This window comes from Aythya ferina, assembly GCF_964211825.1.
Source record: "Aythya ferina genome assembly, chromosome: 3".
Classification (NCBI taxonomy): domain Eukaryota; kingdom Metazoa; phylum Chordata; class Aves; order Anseriformes; family Anatidae; genus Aythya; species Aythya ferina.
Genome location: NC_140298.1, coordinates 24918405 through 24940686, shown reverse-complemented (window position 1 = coordinate 24940686; position 22282 = coordinate 24918405). Strand labels below are relative to the sequence as shown.

At 50.1% G+C, this 22282-nt stretch overlaps 1 protein-coding gene across 1 annotated transcript in view; it reads left to right on the top strand.

Moving 5' to 3' along the window:
• Nucleotides 1–21281, top strand: part of LOC311434675 (uncharacterized protein) — a gene marked incomplete at both ends in the record, with an annotated part of 49630 nt that extends 28349 nt beyond the window's left edge. The window contains one exon of the mRNA XM_084514996.1: nt 21192–21281. Within this exon, the coding sequence (XP_084371122.1) occupies nt 21192–21281 (90 nt within the window). The remainder of the gene's footprint in view (nt 1–21191) is intronic.
• Nucleotides 21282–22282: the final 1001 nt, after the last annotated feature.

Sequence of the window (22282 nt, the reverse complement as noted above, 5' to 3'; positions counted from 1 at the left end):
GCCTGTGCTCATCAGGAGAGGGGAAGTTGGTGGGGAAAACATCAGGAAACTTCTAAAGGTGATAATTAAGCAACTTTAGGTTATAAACATTTTTAATTGGACTAATTTTTGGTGTCACATACTACCTCTTGATGAGATGAGTCTTAAAATTAAAGCTGTTTTAATCTCTCTCTCCTGCTCCTCCTCTCTCCCCTGTTTGTCTTTCTGGTTGCAAAGTAGAAAAGAAATCACAGAGACTGCTTGGGCTTTGCTGAAAACTGCTATTTTTAAGGTGTTAGATTTCATTTACTTCAAATCTGACCAAAAACTCCACCACAGAACCAGACCTCCTTTATCAGTGTTGCATTTAATTTCCCATTTTTGCATGTAGATTTTTAAGGAGGAGAGATTAAAATTGGGATGGTAACAGATGCTAGCTCACTACCTTAACTTAGACAGCACCATCCTTTATTGTAACCTTTGCCCAGGGATATGGCAGCACATCACTGTCTTCTTGTGATAAATGGTACATCATCATCCTTTCTTCTTCTTCTTCTTCTTTTTTTTTTTTTTTTTTCTTAATAAATGTTTCTTAAATGACAGAATTGGTCTTGTATTGAATTATGAGATCCAAACACCACCCATTTTTTCTCTGTGGTCTTTTGTCACTGTCATGGGTCAGCCGACACTCTGCAGCCTGTATGGGAGCCGGGGCTGTGGTCCACGCCGCGCAGGTCATGCCCCGCTCTGCCTGGGGAATTGCTGAAGATGTCAGGTTTCCGCATTCCCTCTATGAGCTGGTTACGACTTCACGCCTGCCTGCCATCGTATCTCTTGTTCCAAGACTGATTTTAAAACCAGACCTCAAAATTAATGGCTCTCTGATGGCGCAGCGCTGCAAGCGCATTTCTGTGGGGGCCAAGGGGAGGGAGGAAAGCAGTGGAGGGGGCTGAAGCTCTCATGTCCAGGAGTTTTTAAGGATGGTGGGAAGGTACAAAGCAGCTTTGGGACTACTTGAAAAGAAAAGCAAAACAGGATCTCAAAGTGGGGCTGGCTGCAGCCAACACTTTTCTCCTTCACCTAGGCCTTCCTCTCATTTCATCTCCAGCCTGGTGCCTCCTCTGTGCTTCTCCTGCCTCCTCGCCAACAGGCGCTGCACGTCAGCCCTGCTGAGGGGGCCAACGCTTTCCAAAGCAACAGGACGTGGTCCTGGCAGCTTTCTCAGTTCAGCGCTAAGGCTTACACAACCCTAATTTGCTTACGGATTTTTCTGAGGGGGTATGATGCCAAAGGCCACACTGTAGAGGTTTTATTTCACTTCCTGGAGGCTGCTTGCCATTTTCACACTCTCCCCCTCTCTCTCATGGAGCACTGCAGGTAATAGAAACCGTCAGTTTTCCTGCATGATTCATGACACAGTTTGCTTTGCTGGCTGTCCTCAACAGGCAGCAGCAGAGCCCACAGCCTCCCCACACTCCTAAGGGGACGCATCTCCTTGCGGCACACAATTTGCCATAAAATCTCCTGGAAGCGCTCCAGCCCCACACGCTCTGCAGAGAGCCCACACTCGGGTGGCTTCGTGCTGGGTCCACTTCCCACCATCCTGTCGTGCCCCCCAGGCCGTGGCCAGGAGGAGCAGGCAGCCCCTCCATACAACACCGTACAAAATGGCTGCCCCGGCCCCCCTCGGCAGCAGCCCAAGCCTCACAGCAGAGCTGGCACATCACTGGCCTGTGGGGAAACATCGACACTTAGCTCCATTTCACCTAAATCTGGGGGGAAATCCTGAAAAGCCGTTTATGGAGTGCGTATTTTTGCAACGGCCTGTTTCCTCCTTCCCTCTCCTCCTTTCCTTTCCCCACCTCTTTGTCTGCTAAATAAAACAACCTACATTTTTGACCTGAATTACTTTCAGTGTCCCTGAAGGCACGTGCAACTCCTAGGACTGTGGGAGGGTTTTCTTCTCTGGTGCAGTTAGATACCACTGTTAGAAATGAGTATCAAGCTGGATCCCCCCGTCTGAATGCTGTATTTATGTTTTGGAGAGCAAACTATCGCCCCTTGCATTTCTGTAGTGTTGTCCGTCAGGGAGAAGCACGGGCTGCTTTACAAACAGGCATTGATCCTGTGGACAAAATCTCTCCGGTTTCAGCAATCGAGACACAGGGAAGTTAAATAATGGCCAGCACTGCTCAGCAGGGACCAGAGCCTGGCCGCACCCGTGTTCTCCTAAATCACAAAATAGCTGCAGTGCTGTTGGCAGAGGAGTAGCAACAGACCAAAGCTGAGACCCAAATCCTTGCCCCTGCCCCATCCATCCCTCATCTCTCTGCTGCTGGGGGGCTCAGGGGCAGCCAGACCCTGCACCCCCGGGAGCTGTCTGTCAGCCCCTAGCCAGCTCCTGCTCCAACAGCAAGATCCGAGTGAGAGGTTTTTGAAAGGTCGATGAAATTGTGCGTTCTGGCCCATTTTTAGCACCCTCTCCTATAACATGCATGGCAGGCCTGGCTGAATTAAACCAGCCATACTAATTTCTCTTGTTAGAACAGTCCTGTGTAACGCACCAAATACTTGGCTTTGGAGGATGATATTATAAAGAAGGACACTGTAATTTAGTGGCTCATTTAATGTGAACCAAGAGAAATATGAGGCATGCCAATGCCGCACAGGGGCTCTATTTATATCCTTTTTGGTGTACGGTATGATTTATAACAAAGGATCATTTTTATATAGTATTAGCGTGGTAATGGAGCTTACTAGGTTACCATGTCTGAAGTTAGGAAATATTGTATTAGAACAAGCTCTGCTAACACAGTGTAAGAATAGCCCTTTCTCCAGTATTAAATCATGATTCCAAGCTTCTTAAAATAAATATTAATGCACTCTGTTTACCAAGGAATCTGGGCTTTTATGAATGCAGCACGAAGACCTTCACGTCTGAGCTCAGAAGCTGTTGCATGCAACCTCATTCAGCAGCTGCCATCCACCCTGCTCAGCATCCTCTAGTGCTTTGCTTGCCCAAAGCACTCAGCATAGGGTCCTGGGAGGAGGGAGAGAGGCAGAAAGCAGAAGAGCCCCATTTTGCTGAAAAGCATGCTATCATGAGCTACGGGGAGCATTTCCCTCCTCCTTCCCCATGTGCATGAAGCCAGCTGCATAGCTAGCACTGGGGCAGCAACCCCAACCAGGCACCAGGAGCTGAGCACAGGGGCACAGGGATGGATGGGATGCTGGTGGGGAGGAGGAGGAAGGAGCAGCATTTACCCCGAGGAGCTTTTATGAAGGCCACACAGCGAGCAAGCAATGGAGCCAGGATTAGAGCAGAGCCGCTCCTGGCACCTTGCCCTCGGCATGATTCAGAGCTTGTTTCCAAAGCTAGAGAGCTGGTTGAAGTTTCATTTGTCTATCTAGACAGCAGCGTGCTCTGCTTCCCATTTAAAGCTCTGGAGCCTCATGGTGATTCAGAGCGCAGGCAGGAGCCCGCCTGTGTACTGGTTTCTGGTGCCAGCCAGCGCAGTGCCTGCGAGTTGTCAGTGCTGCCATGCAGGCAGGCAAAGGAATTGAAGTGGCTCTAAGAGACAAGGCAGAAAATAATCAGACAGAGGATCCAGTGGGCATGGGGAGCTGTCACAAGCATGGCCATGACAAGTGTCCCTTCCACTGAAGTCATGGTGTGAGATAGAGAAATGTGGAAGTGTAGGAGAAGGGCTGGGTGGTGGCCACCCCACCATCCCAATCTGGCATGCAGGAATGACAGCCATGAGCAAACCTCCTCTGTTGCCCTCTGTAGCATCACGTGCCCTGCCCCAGACCAGGCTCCCCCTGCCCCGTGTCATGCTGGATGCCACCCCCCGCTCCAGCCCGTGCTGCCTCATCAGAGGGGACTCCCTTCTGCCTGAGCTCCCAGCCCTGTGGGGACACGACCACTGTCGCCAGCTGGGAAGGTGACACACAAGAGCTGACAAAGCCAGAGCTGACTCTGCTTCCCGCTGAGCCAACCTCAGTGAAATCACCCAGCCACTCTGAATAAAAAAGAATTAAGTATCCTGGCAGTAAGTCAGACCATATTTTATTAACTTGGCCAGAATCAAGTAACGTTAATCCCCCTCCCTGAATTTTTTTTTTAATTATTATTATTTTTTTTTTTTTTTACAACCAGGCTCTAATATATTAAAACATGCTGGCAAAGCTTTTGGTAGATTACAATTCAATTGTCAGCAACCAATGCACAGCCTGGCATTATCACCTAGATAGGGCCTGAGTGGCAGTGACAGCTCGGGTAAGTTTCCGTGGCATCCCACGTGCCCAGTCAGAGCATCCAGGGAGTGGGTGGCCACCGTGCCACATGCAGCTTGTGGTGTAACCTCACAAAAATCACTGGCAATTTATCCTGCCTGATTTGCTGGGTGGCTGAGGCCTGGCTGCCCCAGGGGAGCATGGACCAGCTCGGGCCCTGAGGGTGCATCACTCTGCAGAGGTGCTGCGCTCTCCCCTTCTGCTGCCCAGGGCTAGGAGAGCTTTTCTTGGCTCCGCAAAATGCCTAAACAAGTCCCTGCCTTACTCTGAGCCTTGATTCCTCTACAAAACAGGGGGACATCCTCTTGGACTGCTAGATATGACACCTCCGTGCTAGTTCTTTCAAAGGCCAGAGAGGGCTCCGTGCTCTTGGGCTCCACTGAAGCCCTAGCAAGAGTTAAAACTGCCCTACCTTTCTTGTTTATTAGCAATAATAATTCTAATAATACATTGCACATGAGTAAGAGCTTCTATCCGAGGAAATTAAAGCACTTTGCAGACATTAATGATTTAAGATGCTTAGCCCATCCCTGAGATAAGTAAGGAAAACCATTCTCTTTTTTACCAATGGGAAGCTCAAGTGAACCACAGTCAAGCAGCTGTGCAGGAAGGCAGCAAGGAGGCAGGGCAAGAGCCCCATCCCCGTGGCTCCCAGGCTGAGCAACTGGTAGAGCTGCTGCGGGCTGCTGGTGATGCTGGAAGAGGAGGGTGCCCTGGGATGGGACGGGGAGGGTGCCACATCCCATGTTGAGGCAGCCCCATCTGTGCTTTCTCAGGCTGGCTGCAGGCTGTGCTGCCATCGCCCCTGCAGGGCGGGCGTGGGGAGAAGAAACCCAGTTATAAATAGTCAGATGAACTCCAGCTCACTGGGCAGGGAACTTTTTGTGTATAGCTGCCTTGTAAAATGAAACTACCCTGTGCCTCTATGGGTGGAAAAAGAAAGCGAGCTGGGACCACACCTCTCCTATTCTGCGTGTAAATCTGCCCATGGGGACCTGGCAGTGCTTGCCTATTTAAATGAAATACTCATTATAGACACAGGACTACTGGGTGGTTGCTTGTTAACTGTTTGGGGCATGGCTCGCAATGCCATGATTTGGCCTGAACCAGGAGCTGAAACAGGATTTTCCGCCTCGCAACGCAACCAGATCTCAGCTGCCTGCTTCCCTCCGCTATGCAGCGCTTATAAATAACCCCTCTTCTCATCTTCAAAACAGCTCCTTTTTTTTTTTTTTTTTTTAACACACACACACACACAAAAAAAAAAAGGAAAGCAAGCCGAGCAGGCAGGCAATAGTGAAAGTGCCACCATGTTGCTCTCCTTTAAATCCCATTTCCCTGCAATTTGGAGCGCGGGCTGGGAGGAGACCCCTGGGTCACCCACCGTGCCCACCGGTGCACGTGTGCCTGCCTGCGCTCCTCGTCTTATCCTCGCGTCACCTCTCAGCTCTTTCTGCTCTCTCCCCCTCTGTCTCCAAGACCTTTGATTAATGGCTTTGCTTGCTTTTTATATCCGCACATGTGGCACATCTGGAGTGAGGCGTGCCTCTGCTTTTGTTGTTGTTGTGTGTTTTTTTTTTTGTTGTTTTTTTTTTTATCTCCCCCCCTCTATCTATACCGTGCGCCTTAGTATTTTTCGCTTTACTTTCGACTGCCATGGCAACCGCTACATGTTTGGCAGGGAAAAAAAAAAAAAAAAAAAAAAGCTCGCGGGGAAAGAAAAGGGGCTCAGAGCGCTCAGCTGGCAGCTGTCCAGTGCAATCATGCCGCAGCGCCGAAATGAGGCCGCTGGCGGGCTGCCGAGCTGCGGAGAACAAAGATGTCAGCTCCCCGCGCTGGCGGCGGCGCGGGCTTGGCACCCCTATATGGCTTCCCAGAACTCCTCGCCTTGGCCGCTTTCCATCCCCTTCAGGGCAGCAAACAGGATTAGCACACACAGACTTGTTTTTCTCTTTTCTCCTCCAACTGTTCCAATGACATCATCCCTGCTGCATTCAGCTGCCAGCAGGGTGACTTTGTTAGTTTTTTTTTTTAACAGGAAAAAAAAAAAGCTCTCTCTCACACACACACACACACACACGCCACGGAGCACAATGTTTGAGGTAATGCTTGCACACCTTCCTTGTTAAATTCAAACCCCCAAAGTGCAGTGAGCTTAGGTGGATGAAGCCAGACATGCTGTATTTTTATTTTTTTTTTCCCCTTCTCATAATTGAATTCCTGCAAGATAAAAATCTCATTTTCCTCAGCAGGCTGTAATCAGCGCTCGCAGAGCTGTGGTTTCCAACTGCCCTCGTCATGTGCTTCCTTATGAAACTCCACGGAGAAATCGCCTTGGCGCGGGCGCCGATTTAAAGGGCCCGGGAGCAGGGAACAGCCCCGGCACCCCGAAGCAGCCGCCCAAGCCTGGGGCTGTGGGGTGCCAGGGTACCCTCTCCCTGACCATTCTGGGGTCCCTGGGGTGGTGTGGGGTTGTGTGTGTGACACCCTCCCTGCTCAGTGCTCTGCTAGCACAGGGCTGGGCTTAGGAAAGTCTTCAGCTGCTGCTGGCCATGGCAGGGAGAAAGACGTGCAAAAGCAACTGCTGAATTTTCTGCCTCTCCCCCTCAAAGTCCAGACCTCTCTTTTATTTTATTTTTTTTTTTAATTTTATTTATTTATTTATTTATTTTTGCTTCTAGTCATCTGTCATCTGGAGAGACCTCTCTCCACTGTGTCCCTTTGCCAGCTAAGCAGCACAGCAATGCTCCAGTCCTCGGTGTCACGGAGCCCCAGGGGGTGCCACCTTTGGGGAATTTTGGCAGCACCAACCCGTCTCGCTCCCTCCTCCCACCTCCCACGATGGGCCCGCCAGCTGGGAGGCTGCGTCCCTGCTCCCCAATCCCGCTTCCTCAGCAGCGGTGCTCCTGTTTTCCTTGGCATGGCCACAGGATGCGGGCTTTGCTTCCTCATATCACTGCAACCAAGCAAGCCCTGGAAGGGGCCTGGTGGGGATCCTTGTTTTACACAAGTGATGAGGTGGTGGTGGAAAAGCTGTCGGTCTGGGATCCAGGCTCATGGGTGTGCTTGCTCGCTATTGGGGTTTACCCAGCTGCCTGCAGGCACACTGGTGCATGCAGCACAGCATGCAGGGCTGCCCTTGTCTACCTCTGATTTCTGCCTCGGAGAGCCTCGGGGTCTGTGAGCACTGGGTGTACGGGGAGAACCAGACAGTCCACTCTGCTCTGGGTCACTCGGGCTTTCCAGCACACAGCCGGGTGGATGGACACACGGGCACGACACGCAGGGGCTGCTAGGAAAGCTTTATGTAAGAGGCTCGCAGTGCAGCAAGTGTTGTGCTCCCAGGGCTCCACATCGAAATTGGCAGCACATCAAAACCTCTGTTTCATAACCGTCGAGAAATAGGATTTTCTAACAGCGCTGGGAGGACTCTGCCTGTTGTGCGGGGACCTGAGATTTTACGAGTTGTTAATGGTTAACCAGGCAATGGCCTAAAACGTTCGGTAGCTCCCTTCCCCATGCTGAGGTGCATACTTCTACCAGGCGGCGTGCTGCCTGCCGGCAGCCATGCCCCTCCGGTCCACCTGCTAATAACAGAACTCGGGAATTAATTAGCAATTAATCGCAACCAAATAATTACAGAATCAGCTGCCAGGAGAGATGCTGTGAGTGGCTTTCCCAGGATGGGGACTGCCCTCTGTGCTTCCCAGGAGGGGGTGCTGGAGGGTGCCCCGGGCTGCAGGGGGTGCTTCGCTGGGAAAACCATCTCCAAGGGTGCTGGGGCTCTGTGCAAAGCTGAGCAGCGGCTGCTCTGGTCTCCTGCTGCTGCTAAGACCTTTGTTCAGCCTAGACAGGGGCTTGCCTCTGTGCCTAAGGGCAGAGAAAGCAGGATGCTGCTCCCACACCCTGCCTGCTCATGGGGCAGGAGAGGCAGGGCTGTGCCCTTGAGAGTGAAGCCAGAGTCACGCAGCTCCCCTGCTGCTGCTGCTGCGCTGGGGGATGGCAGCGTGCTCCCCTGCTGGGCTCCTGTCCATCTCTGCTCCACGCTGAGATGCGCTGATGGCACATGAAAGGCACTTACATCTTTTTTACAGGCACTGAAAAAAAACGCAAGTGCATTAGCTAGATTCACAGTGATGAAAGAGGCCCAGGTATTCATCTTATTCATCGCTCTCTCCTTGCTGATGAAGAGTTATCCCCTCCTGGACATTATCCAGTGTTTTCTCCAGCCTGGTTTCCAATGATTCAAGTGATGGGGCTTCCTTCGGGAGACTCCAGCGCTGCCTAATGCACTTTGCTGTTCTGAAGTGCATCTTCCCGTTTTTGGCTCCAGCAGCCCTTCTCTGGGTTGTAGGCCTGTCTCCCAACGTGCCAGCAGCTGGTGGCCTCCCATCTCCTCCACTGCCCTCTGCCCGATGCCACCCATGCTCTGCCAGACACATCCAAAGCTCCTCTGGTCGGACAGACCCTCCTGGTGGAGGGGTGAGCCTCGCAGCCCAGCATGTGCCTGGCAGGTTTGGAGGAGCAGCAGCTCACACCCAGCCTGGTGAGTGTCGGCGGTGGCTCCGTGACAGCTCTGTGGTTCTTCAGCCCCGGGCCAGTGAGCCTGAGCTCAGCGGCTGGCACTGTAGAGCGCAGCTGGAGGGATGCTCTATTTAACGCTGACTACTAATGGCCCACAGGGGCTGTTCTGGCCAAGTAGGGTTGCTGAGGCATAGAAACACCCTGGCCACACAGAGCCTTTTCCTTGGCCACGGTCCCTGCAGAAGAGCAGGCAGGAGGGTTGGGTGTAGGAGCGTCTCTATGCAACTCCCAAAGGGCAAGCTGCCGGGCAGCGCAAGCAGGGCGGTCTTGGGCCTGTCCCCTCCAGGAGCATCACCAGTGCCTGGGTACCTGAGCTGGGTGGTGCAAAGGCTTCATGTGAATTCAAAATACCGGGATTGGCCCACGTTACATGTCTGAGAGCACCTGATGTGGAGCAGTCTCCTTCCTTTCACAGAAATGGACACCCACTGTGCTGCAGCTTGCAGCTGATTCCCATCCGTGTGTCCTCAGCAACCTGCACGGAGCTGCAGGGCTGTTCCTGTTCCTCTCCAGCCCACCCGAATTTGCCCCTGAGGTACACATATCTGTAGCCATATCCTGAGCCCCTCTTGGTCCCCACTCTCTGTGACCCTGCGTTGCAGCTCTTTGGTGCAGAGCTCCGTCCATGACAGGCCCTGAGCTGTGTCCTCCGCACACAGAGGCAGTCCCAGCCCCAGTCCCCCCACCCGCCTCCCCTCCTCCTCCAGGCACTCGTGGCAGGGCCCAGCACAGCTCGGCTGGGGTCAGAGGCTGCTCTGCTGGCCAAGCCCCTTGCGGTGGGACACCGCGCTCTCCCTCTCGTTGTGTTTCCTTTTGTTTATAGTACTCGCTCCAGCTTCCAGGCCATGCGCAAACGCCCCGTTCCCAGCCAACTTGAACTCGTTTCAAGGAAGATTGCACAAGAGCTGCGCTGTTGCTGGGAGCCAGGCCTGCTGGGCTGGCTGTTTTGTCCTCTTGGCCCCGGCCCTGCCCCAGGACCTGCTGGCACGAACCCCACTGCAGCGCAGTCAGCAGGATGCCTCATGGGCTGCGGGAGGAGCCCCGGCAGCAAAGTCCAACAGAGGTCAGGGATTGGCTTGGCAAATTTAGTTTAAAAAAGAAAAAAAAAAAAAGTGGGGCATTCAGAGCAGCAGAAGTTTCTCAGGGATGCTTTGCTTCTGCTGGGGCTGGGCAGGGGAAGCAGCTGCTGGCCTCGGCAGAGGACCCCATCTCTGAGCAGTGGGGTGTTAGGGAGTGCTGGCAGCCTCCCCTTGCCTTGTGAAAGCCAAAATATCTCTGCCAAAATCCAAGGGGAAGAGCGGTCCCAACAGCAGAGGGGACTGGCAGCCTGAAGGAGCCTCGCTGGCAGGGCCTGGAGAAGCAGCCCACTGGGTTGCCTGGCCTTTGGCTAGAGGAAGCACTGACTACCCCCATTTCACAAGCACAGTGCCAATTTCAAGTGACAAGAAAGCCTTGCTTCCCTTCCACAGGTTTAAAAGTGCTGCAGGCGAGTAAAAAAACACTTTTTTTTTTTTTTTTTTTTTTTTGTAATGGTTCCTAACTTTTTTTCAAAGAAAGGTTTGTTATGTTTGGTCGGTTTGGTCTGTCTTTTCACTGACCTTGTCAACAAAGATATCAGCAGAGAACTGATAGGGGAATACTTGGAAAAATCAAACCTATCTGTACAAGCACACTGCGGTAGGGTAGACCCTGAGAGACTAAGCCGACCTTCCGAGCCTCTGTCAATTATTTTTGAAAAATCATGGGGAATGTGAAGTTTCAGGGCATGGAAGATTCCTCAGCAGTCTGTGGTGGAGATGTTGAAGTGCCTCATGACACCCATTGCCATCATGATGAAGAAAAAACTTTGCTTCCTTTCCTGACATCGGAGCCTCCACACTTTAAGTAATTTGGTGTGATTTAAGACCCCTTGCCAAAGCCTCGTCTTTTTCTGAGGTGGGATTCATCTCAGCTGGCTGCAGAAAAGTTTGAAAGTCATCAGGATCCAAGTGGATCATCCTGGCTCTGCTTACAGGGCACGAGGAGGAGCATGCCCCCACAGAGCATGCCTCCCGTATGTGTTCAATGGGACAAACCTCTTGCTGGCAGTGTCCAGCTCCTCCATGGAGCACAGTGGGAGCCTAGGGATTTGGTTAGCTGTAGTTGTCTATATAGAGAAGACAAACACCGAATGGTGTCGCCCACCCTGGAGAACAGACTTGCTTTGGGCCCTTTGGAGCCACAGAGATGGTGCCTGATGACCTGTGGTGGATATGCAATGACATACGGTTGATATGCAAGAGCCTCCCCACTGTTCCCAATCACCTCTCGTTATATAGCTGTTGGGGTATGCATACAGACAGGCATTGAAGTCCAAGGTGCTGCTGTATTGCCCGTTCCTCTCTCTGATATAACCTGCACCCCTACATTTCATCCATTCCCTTGCCCTCTTCAAGCCCAGGCATTTGTAGCTGTATGCTGCAAATTCTGCCTCTTGCTCCCATGTTTTAGTGCAGCTCCTTAGCTGCTGACTGTCTCATTAAAAACCTTGATGAATGCAATGATGCGACCCCCAAATTATTCTCTCTTCCACTGATTTCGTTTGAGTACATGGTAATATTTTCCCCATACTTTCCAATTTAACATAATGCTGATAAATGATATGACACTGATAAATTTTCATTTTATTTAAGGCTGTTTATCATCCATATCTATTATGGAAAGTCATCAATTATGCAAAAAGCGTGAATGTTTAAAGAGCCTCTAAAGTGTCTCTATTTATGGATTGCATGTTGTGTCTTCTTTCCCCCTTGCTTGAGCACACACCAGTGAGGCTCCTCCATTAAGTATCATTTTTGCACAAAGAGTCTGAAAAATGGAAGTTGACAAGGAGATCCTAAGCAAGCTGGAGGCTTGTCGCAAGACGTGGCTACTCTGTAAAAATCTCACTGCATGGGAGAATCCCACATCCCTCCAAGCTAGTTCTACATCGGAAGACCAGCAAACTAGATGGCTGCAGTGTGCCTTCGGTCAAAAAGCTACACCCTACAGCTCTCCTGAAGTTGCCTTCCATGGATTAGCCTCTATTATACATGAAATACTGCTGGTCCCACTGTGGGTCCCCAGTGGGCTCTCACTAGCAGAGGAGCACACTGCTCACAGCCTGGCCATGCTGTGATCCCCTTGAAAAGCCCCTGGGGCTGCTTTCCAGTGTCTGGGGACCTCACTGCAGAAAGGCAGAGGGCTACTCTCCAGCCACTCCTGCTGTGGAGAGGGAACAAAATGCTTCAAATGAGTGCCATGCTGCAAGCCACGCAGCTATTGCTCGTCCCCGAGCCTGCACAGAAGCCTCTTTGCTGAGGAGGGCCAGCTTCTGCTCTGAGAGCTGCATCTTTGCAGTCACCTTGCGTTAACACCAGTATAATTGGCAGTTTGTTGTGGTGCGTGTATTAAATCACAGTAACGGGGAAATTTTGCAGTAAAGAAAGCAGGTCAGGGAGAAAACACTAAACAGAGGTCCTTTAAAGCAGTCTGAGACATTGGCATCTTGCATCTGAAAAAAAAAAAAAAAAAAGAGCTAAAGTAAGGAAAATAGATTGCAAAAAGCTAATTAATTGAAAAGTGCCATCCTGGCCCGATTCTGATCAGGCGCATGGTGTGCCAGTAAACCCCAAGCCACCCCGCACACATCTGGCTGCCTCGGCGGTGGTCGCGCGGCTCTGTCCATTCAGGTCCGAGGGGGCCTGCAGCTGCGGCGGCAGCAGCGTGCGACAGGAAAGGGAGAGCTTTCTCACACGTCCCACACAAGACGCTGATTGTGGGCACTGCTGGCGGCTGCTGGCAGGAGGCAGCTCCAGGCTGTGTGGGCATGGCGCCCCTCTCACAGCCCCCAGCTCTGCTCTCTCTCTCCTGCCTCGAGGCCCCTGGGAAGTGGTGCCCGCTCCGGGAGGTGTTTTTTTGTGGCTGTGCCAAGATGAAGGAAGCCCGGAGCTGTTGTACCCAAAGGGCTGTTGCCTGCCTTGGTCCCCCAGCACCACCGTGACCTCCCCATGGTTGGGGAGAGCAGCTCTCACCCTGACTTCAACCTCGGGGGAGCCAGAAATCCTGCTGGTGCTGCTCATCCAAGGGAGCACCTCTGCTTTGCTCCTCCATAAATTCCCGTGGCACAAGAGGCATTTAAAAGCCAAAGCACTGCAGGTGTGGCTGCTTCCTGGGGTTATCAGGTAGCTGAAGCAAAAACTAGCAGGTAGTTTTCCACTCTTTGGAGATGGAGTGTCTGTGCTCTGTGCCTGGCGCCAGTGCCTGCAGCAGCAAATCCCAAATGCGAGGTTTTCCCTGGCACCGCACGCCGAAGGGGCTCCTCCATCGAGACGACGTGCTCCTGAAGTACACTTCTGAATGCCTGTAGCAGCGGTAAGAGTCCTGCGGCTGCTGGAGGTTGGGGTACTTAAATGTCTCTCCGAAGTAATTAGCTGTGCTTTTAAATTACTTACAGCTCCTGTCGTGCTGTAGGGGATGTGTCAGGTTGTGACAAAGAAGGGAGCATGAAGCCAGCAGAGCGGGACGTGTGGTGGCATCTGTGATTTTTAAGCATGCCACGCAAGGTCACCCCTGCACTCTCCCTGCACCCAGAGCCAGTATCTCCTGCCCGCCTGCTCATCACGGTATTCGGTGGTCTTTGCCATGAAATCATTCATTTTCCTTCACTTTTCTGTTCCCCTCGTAGCCATCAGGACATGCCCTTGACAGCGCCACGCGCCTTTAAGCCAAGCAAGCAATAATACAGGAGAGGATTTGCAGCCATCCTGTCTTTTACTGAGTGCATTAAAGACATGAGATCAAAGGCTGGCTACTTTCAGCTAGAAGAGTTCCTGTGGCACATTACTAGGGAAATTTTTTTCTACCAGTTCAAATGGCTATGCTAATTTTCCATTCAGCCTCTGTTTTTTTTTTTTGTTTTTTTTTTTTTTTTCCCCTAAGCTCACAGGATGAGTAAGGATGTCCTCTGGCTTCTACCATCACACACACTGCCTCACAGTGCTCTTGTCCTGATCTGACCTGGCTGTCACAAAGCTCACTGTGGGTTTTGTACCTGTGCTCTGACTGTTGGGCTGGACCGGGACATCACTGCTCTGCTGGAGAGAAACCTTTTGCATCTCAGCTGCGAGTGAATCCATTTTCTCTTGTCACAGACAGAGAATTGTTATTCCGTTCAAGCAGCCCTCTCCCACACATGATGACAAAAGGCTGAAGCCTTTGCCTGGCCCCCGTGGGACACATGGGCACCCCTAAGGCCACCTCCTGGGGATGGCTGCCACACCACATGGGCATTGCCCCACCACGGCTGTGCCAGTGACCCATGCGGTGGCTTTGGTATTTTACCTCCTCTGCTGGACACACTCTACAGCTCATCCTGGAGGCATGCTTGTCTTGCCATAACTGGATCCCATCGGTGCCCAAAATCATTAACCACCCATGTGCCCTTTTCCCTTTCTTCCACTTCCAGAGGAGTTGCTAGTTCGTGGCATAAGTCTCTGCTGTTAATCCATAAGCCATAACCTTTACATTGGGTACTGTTCAACGTAATTAGATTTCTATTACATGATGTTCTTTCCTGTGGTTAAACAAGACTTGCTTTACTTAAGCAGCCAGCCCCAGGTGAGGTTTAACTGTAACCCTGGGGTTCAAGCTCTGTGCTCGCATACTGTTCTCCCGAACCTTCCAGTCCCCCAAACCATCACCTGTACTTATCTCAACATGTTTGCAGTCCTCTGTGGCTCTCTGGCAGGGAGATCCAGCCCTGTCCCGCAGGACTGAGCACACAGCATGCAGCCAGAGGCTTGTTCATTGCTGGCAGAGGCCAGCCTGAGGCTGGACATCAGCCCTCTCCAAAGGACCCGCTCTTTCCAGAGCAAAGAAACTCTTTCCATTAAGAGAAGAATGAAGCCAGGATGGCTAGGAGTCAGGTCACCCTGACTGCAGTGTAAACATGGTACCTGCTCTCGTGCAAGCTGTAGTGGAAAACAAAGGCACAATAGACCAAACAAGGTCATTACACACAATTTGATCCAATTGTACATCTAAACCCATGGCTTTTTGTGCTGTGAGTTTTATTTTGTGCTCAGAGGCACGGAAAACAGCCTTATATATAATGGAGCAGCGCCGGGTAGTGAAACACATCTCCTCTCACATAAAGCAGCAGTAATACCTGCTAAATCCACCTGTCCCTCAGCTGAGCGTTCATTTACCCACACTCTTGTGGCTGCTATTCCCTGCGGTTAAAAAATGTTGGTATGCAGGAAAAGTTTCCTCTGGCAGTGGGCAGGCTGTGGCCACCCCCCTCCCTGCGCCCAGTGGCTGCTTTGATGCCACAAGAGCATGACAGTAAGAGAAATGCCTGGGGAAGTGAATCAATAGTGGCAGGCCAGCCAGCTGCAGGGTGAGGACGGGGTAAATTGCTGGAAGAAACTTTCCCAGCCACCAGACAAGTTGGGAGAACAATACAAAGAACAGGATGTGAGGCACTTCCCGGCGCTGCCGACTCTGCGCCAAGGAGCACAGCAGCTTCCAGTGCTATCTTTATACCCCTGTAATCTGGAGACTTTTTTTTTTTTTTTTTCCATTTTCTCTCGCTTTCTATACTGCTTGGGAAATTGCTTCTTTTAACCCTCTTTCAGAGATCAAATAGTCACTGAGAAACAGTGGGACCGTGTCCCCCAGCCATCCTGATTGATGCCAGTGCTGCCTGTCCTTCGCAGGTTACTGGGTGAGACAGGGAATATTCTGGTTCCTCTCTAGGATCTGGTTGATAAATACCAATGCTTTTCTTTTTTTTTTTTTTTTTTTTTTTTTTTTTTTTTTTCTTTTCCATCCTTCTTTCCCACCTTCCAACCCTGAAAGATGGTGGATTTTTTTGTTTGTTCTGATTTCTGTTACCAGCCACTCTAACCTCCCCATCTAGATTCTGTAGAGGTACTTCTCTCCAGAATATCTGAGTGCTATTGGAAATGGAAAGAAAAAAAAAAAAAAAAAGAAAGAAAAGAAAAGAAAAAAAAAATAAAAAGAAAAAACAACAACAACAAAAAAACAACCCTGTGATTTTCCTCCCTGCTATCAGGAAACAGGTTTGTTTGTTTTTTAATGAATGCAAAAGAATGCAGATAGTGGGGAGGAAAGGCTTGGGCTATGAGCTCTGCATTTCTTTATTTAGGCTTCTCCATGTGTATCAGCTGAGCCCAGCAGGCAGCAAAGCAAGAGATGGCTGTTATTTTGGGAAAAGCCTGGTCCTTCAGGCTGGAGACAGAGCAGTGTCCCAGGCTGCAGTCCCTTGGGGAGATCTCTGGCTCCGGTTGCACGTAGGTGATTTAGGCGGAAAAAGGAAAAGGAATCCCAGGAATGCTGCTTTTCTCCTTTTCCTCCAGGCTTTGCACAGCAGATGTCCCCAGGGCAGCACACTTCCACTGGGACAGGTCAGAGGGTGTTGCATTGCCTGGACTGGTGTTTCCCAGCACTCTGGTGCTGGGCACTTAGGCAGGAAACCAAACAGGAATGCCTGTGGCACGATGTGGGAGGTGGACCGTGTGTGATGGTGCTGGGGGGGCTCTGCAGGTGCTGGGGGCTCTGCATCTCCTGCGAGCAGGGCTTATACCTTGTGAGCAAAGCAGTGTTGCCCTGCGGCTGTGCTAGGTGTCAGCAGTATCAGGCTCCTTCCAGCTGCATGTGTGCTGGAAACCATGGCCTGAAATCCCAGTCACACTGATGTCAACACCAGAAAGGAAAAACAAACAAAGCAATGTGGCAGATTGAGCACAATGCTTCTCTTGATTTACCGATCAACGCTTTGTGCTAGTTTCAGGTGTTTCTACCTTGCTGAAAGTCCAATTTTCATCTCGAAACATCACTTCAGCATGAAACATGGAAGTACATAACATGCAGCAGTCTGGCTAGACTTTTAATTTTATTCAAATGTTATATTTTGGCTATGGCTCTTTGCTGTATTCAGCACAAGTTCAGGTTTGGTCAGCCTGAAACTGCATTTTTTCAGCACATAAAATATTCATCACACTTTTTTGCCTGGCTCTAGCCATGATATTGTGTGAGGCACTTCTTTGCTATACCTGCGTAGCTAGGGCACATCTGTTCTTTGAGATCTGAGCAGCTCTGAGACAGGTCACCTTTACTTCTAAAACCAATATTCATTTGCACTTTGTAAGCATATTTCTTCCTCAGTCACACAGGATTTTTGCTTCTTTCAAAGTATTTCTTTTGTAGCAGATTTTTATGCAGATTTTTATGCATGAACTTATTACCAGGTTGTTTTCTATTGATGCGGAGAAATCTTTCATGCAATTTGCATCCCATTAACAGCTTCATAAGAGACGATCCTGATTCTAATGGCTCTGCACAATAAGCCAATAAAACCAAATATGGAAGGGATTATGGAGAGCATTGCTGTTATACCCACAAAATGGCTCATACTTTCCAAATAGAGGCATTGACTCCTCTGACACCTAAGGTTAGTCCTAAGAGTTAGTACTCTCCGACATTTTTTTGCAGTACCTTGACTGCCTTTTATCTCCTGTTCTTTGCTTTGCACATTGTCCTGCACTAGCAGCAGAGACCACAAAACTAAAGCAGAGCCCCAGCCTTCAAGGACAGGTGCCTTGCAGATGGGTGTCATGTGCAGCCTGCCAGGTGGAAAATACTGCTGGATTCCAGCACTGCAGTAAAACCGGTGTTGTTACATCATGTCAGCAGTGGTGGAATAACAACAGAGCCTGCCTTGGGGCAGGTATATATGCTAGCCATCATCCCTGCCACGGATACCTTCCTGCAGGCATATTTACACCCTATGTTACAAGTCTCCACCACCTGTAGGACAGGCCGTGTCTGTGTAGGTCTTGGTTGGAGAGCCAGTGTGAGCCACCACGGCCTGCACGGGCTGCCAGGCCTTTGCTGCTGCCCACCCCTATCTGCCTGAGCTGAGCAGCCACATGGGACACAAAGAGTGGGGCAGGCTGGGCAGGCCAGGCAAGGCAATGGCTGGAGACACTACTAAGATGTGGGGAGGTTTCTGCTCCAGTCACTCAGCAAGCACGTTCATGCACCATGCTGATTCCTCTGTTTCTTAGCAGGGCTGGAAAACTCTGTCTGTGATGGATGGCTGGGGGAGCAGGAGCAGCGAGGGCTGGTGTGGTGGGAAGCTAGCTCAGAGGCAAGAGGGAGGGAGGGAGGGAGGGAGGGAGGGAGGGAGGGAGGGAGGGATGGAGGGAGGAGAGGGAAAAGCAGAGGCCCAGAGCACAGAGGGACCTGCCTAGGGCTCCCTTTTCCCTCAGGCTACCAGATCCTTCCTTGTCTGCTGCTGCTTCATCTGGGAACAGCACCAAGGGTCACTCGGCCATCTGGCTGCCTCGTGCCCTCTCTTTTCCTGCAGGACACAGCCTGGCGTTCTCACACAAAGTCAAGTAATTGTCCAGGCTCCTGGGAAATACATGACAGGGCGCTTTCTTGAACCGTGGCAATGCCCAGACTACACTTCCCAGCCTATATATAATGTTGTGTGTGTTGTTAACTAGCTCAAGGTTTTCACATGCTCAGCTGCCTAATGGAGAGTTTCCTCCGTCTGCAACAAATAGGACTCAAAAAGATTTTTACCTTCTTTGGCTACATTCATGCATCTTTCTTTTCTGCTCTGGTTGCTCAGTCGTTACATGGCTTCAGTGCATTCGAACCACTTGTGTATTTTGGCCTGAATTTTGGCTTCTTCATCCTCAGTGTTGCCTTTATGCTTCCATTTGATCTGGAGATGGCCTGCATTGCAATGCACCGCAGAGCCCACCACACCAGTGGCTGCCAAACACACAGTGTTGATGAGGAGGACACAGACCTGGATGAACTTGGTGTCACCTTCCCCAACCCAGAGGTCCTCCTCCACCTCCCCTGGCTGGCGTGGGATGCCTGTCTCACAAACTGCATCTGCTGCCCTCAAGATGATCTTCAGTGCCACAGGATTTTGCACTAACCCAAACTTTTGTGCCTCTTAAATTTCTAGCATCTGTAGGGTGTAGCTTTTTCAAACACTGAAAGACAGTTCAGCCAGCTTCAATATTTCCCTCCCTTGCTTTCTTTTCCCTTTCTCTCAGGCTCTGAGTTTTCCTTTCCTCTGGATTTTATAGGTTTTACCCCCTGCCTTTTCCTTCTACAATTTTATTATGGCTATGCCTGGGAAAGACCAAGACCCATTAGGCACAGCTAACAAAAAGTTTCTTTGCCAAAGAGCCTGACTGTAAAGTGTTTTTGTTTTGTTTTGTTTTGTTTTGTTTTTCAAGTTCTTACTTTCAATTACTTCTGTCTCCACTTTTTCTGGGTATTTCTTTCCTTCCTTCCTTCCTTCCTTCCTTCCTTCCTTCCTTCCTTCCTTCCTTCCTTCCTTCCTTCCTTCCTTCCTTCCTTCCTTCCTTCCTTCCTTCCTTCCTTCCTTCCTTCCTTCCTTCCTTCCTTCCTTCCTTCCTTCCTTCCTTCCTTCCTTCCTTCCTTTCCCTCTCTTCTTTTAGTCTTCTGATTTCTTCTCTCATTTTCTGGAGCTTCTTGGCTTATTCTTGTTCTTTATCTTTTCCCCCATCCCTCAGTCTTGGATTCCATTTTCTTCATTTTCCCATTCTTCTTTCTCTGGTGGCCTCTGAAACCGTCGCTTATGCGCTGTCTTGTGCCTCAGATGTTTGCACACCCTTGCTGGCACTGCTATCATCTGGATGCCCTGGCAGCATGCAAAAAGGAGAAGCTTAGCACTTCCTTCTCTATCAGGCTCATGGTAAGAGCAAGACACATTCTCCTTTTCTCTCCCAAGGCAGAGATATGAATGTTCACTGGGGTCTCCTGGCCCTGTGCACTTGAGTAGATGCCTGTAGGTATTGCACCTGGCTTTCCTCCCAAATTGGAGCACAACCTGTCAAGTTTTCCTCTACCCCAGGAGTGTGGATCTACAATGTTGGGGGGGAATGTTCATCACTGAAACATTTCTCTCTTCTCCACTGAACTCAGCCCAGATATGTTCCCTGTGAGGCGCTGTGGAGGACAGGCACGCTGATGGCTGTGTGGTGGCCCTGCTTTGCCTAGCAGGCCTTGCCACCCCAAACACCACATCAGTGGGCATGGAGCCAGCATTCATCCCTACAACCCTTCCAGCATTGAGCCAGCATCCGTGGATTTTGCCTTAATCAACGCATGTCTTTGAGGGCTGCCCTTGGTAAAGAATACTGTAGCAAAATGATTATTGTCATTACTGTTGGCGTACAATTTTCCAAACACTCAGTACTGTTTGGGTTTATGCTTCAGACCACAACAGTTGTAAGTCAAATGTTGTGTTCCTCAGTATAATTTCCTTTAGCTGTGATTTTATTTCTTCTGGGGCTTCTGGTAATCCTCTCTAATATTTTCCACTGCTGCATTGCAATGCCTGTGCTGGCACTGAGGACTTTTACATCCCAAATGCACGGTCCTGCTGGCTGTAATTAGTGCTGACACGCACACACACAGACCTATGCCAGGAAGCAGAAGCTTTGTCCCTTGGCCTCACTCACATGGAGAGGTTGGACTTTGGGGTGGCTTTCTTGAATATATATTTTTTTTCCAGACAGGTTGTGCAGCTTGTATCATTTAGGACATTGGTTTGTGCAGATGCCTTCAGGCACAGGGGAGCAGGGAGCTGTGGGACTGCTCTTGGTTAAACGATGTGCTCATGGGCCCAAGCATGTAGCTGTGGCCTTGACAGGTTACGTTTCTGTTTGCAGTGTCACTTCCTATCATGCTTGCAACGGAGGTAACTGTTTGCACTGTCATTACATCTCTTCTGCTGGCGCTTCCTGGCCCGCGACAATGCAGAAATTACCACAGGGCACATCGCCCTGCTCTCCAGATGCTTGCTCAAGGCTGACATGCAGTTGCTCACAAGGCCCCAACAGCACAACTAGCTGCCTGTGGAGGCTGCCAGCCTCTGAGCTGCCTCCCGATCCCCTGTCCTGGCTTTCCTGCATGAGCTCTTCACCACGTGCTGTGTTGTGCCCAGGGGACTGCCAGCCCTTGAGGTGGCCATCACCACAGACACAGACCCACACGCACTTGCCTGGGATGGGCTGAGGAACAGATCTCTCTACCTTTTTGACCTGTTTAGGTCAAACTCCATCTCTTTCTGAGAAGCCCCGAAAATGTATGAAAATTAATGAGAATGATAGTTGTTAATAAAATTACAAGCCATGCCTGATTTTACATTTTCAAATCCAACTGTGAGTAATGAGTACAGAGAGCTGGCTGGACAGTGCCCCTGAAGGTGATGGAAATTTTGTCTCTTCTTGCAGGAACAGCAAGGCTCCTTGCTGCTGGTGAGAAACCTGTGGATCTCCGATATATTGCCCAAAATTCACAGAGGAAGTCGTTGGTACTGGTGATTTCAGGTGTCTTCTCTTAATACTGAAAATAAAAATTGAAGGTTTCCTTTGTATAATATGTAATGTTCTGCTTATCTATGTAATCTGTAGCTAGGGTCCATTTGTGCTGTGTCTGCAGCTATTTCCCTGCTTTGTCATTTCCATGGCAATATTTAGATGTTGTGTATTTTGCTTGTAAGGTCATCTCAGGCAGTTCTGGTTTTAAATATTTGTACTGCCTTCTCATGTTGGCCTGTGAGCTTTCCGCAAATGTGATAGTTTCTATTGGCTTCTCTTTGTTTGTTTTTTTTTTTTTTTTTTTTTTTTTCTTTAACTCCTTTTTGGGAGGGGAAGTGGGTGAGCTGGAAAGAAAGGTGCAAGGTCCTTTGTGTGCAGTTAGATAAGTATCATCGTCACACGGTGATGAGATCGACCCTCATCTTTGCATGCATGTGCTCCAGACTGCAATCCACATCCACCTCCACCTCCACAAGCACAGAGCGGCAGAGTGGATTCCCAGTGCTGTATAATGAATTGGGTCCTGATTCCCTTCTGGAGACCAGCCTCATGAGAAGCTCCCCGTCCATGTCCCTGTGCATCTGCAGGTCCAGCCCCGTCGACTGCTTGCTGCCAGCATGGTCCTTGCTGACGCAGGAAGCAGAGCTCTGGGGAGACACTTGGTGTTAGCTGTGCTATCAAGTAGCGCATGTGTGAAACCTCGTCTAACAAAAATATGGCTAGGCACTGCTCTACGTATCTGACACACATAGCTATGTAGCAGTGACAGTGCATCGATGAACTTTATGTCACAGCGGTACACAGACTTAACAAGAACACAACAAGTGGTGAAACAAATGAACATACCCAAGCCTGTGTGTTATATGCAGTGCATGATAATAACCAAGGCACTTATTTAAAAACATGGTGAGCTTTTACTTGTGCCACAAGCTCCCATTCTTAGTTAACCTTCAGACATTTAAGGTCAGAAGGCATCATTTGAGCCGTCAGTTCTGCTGTACAAG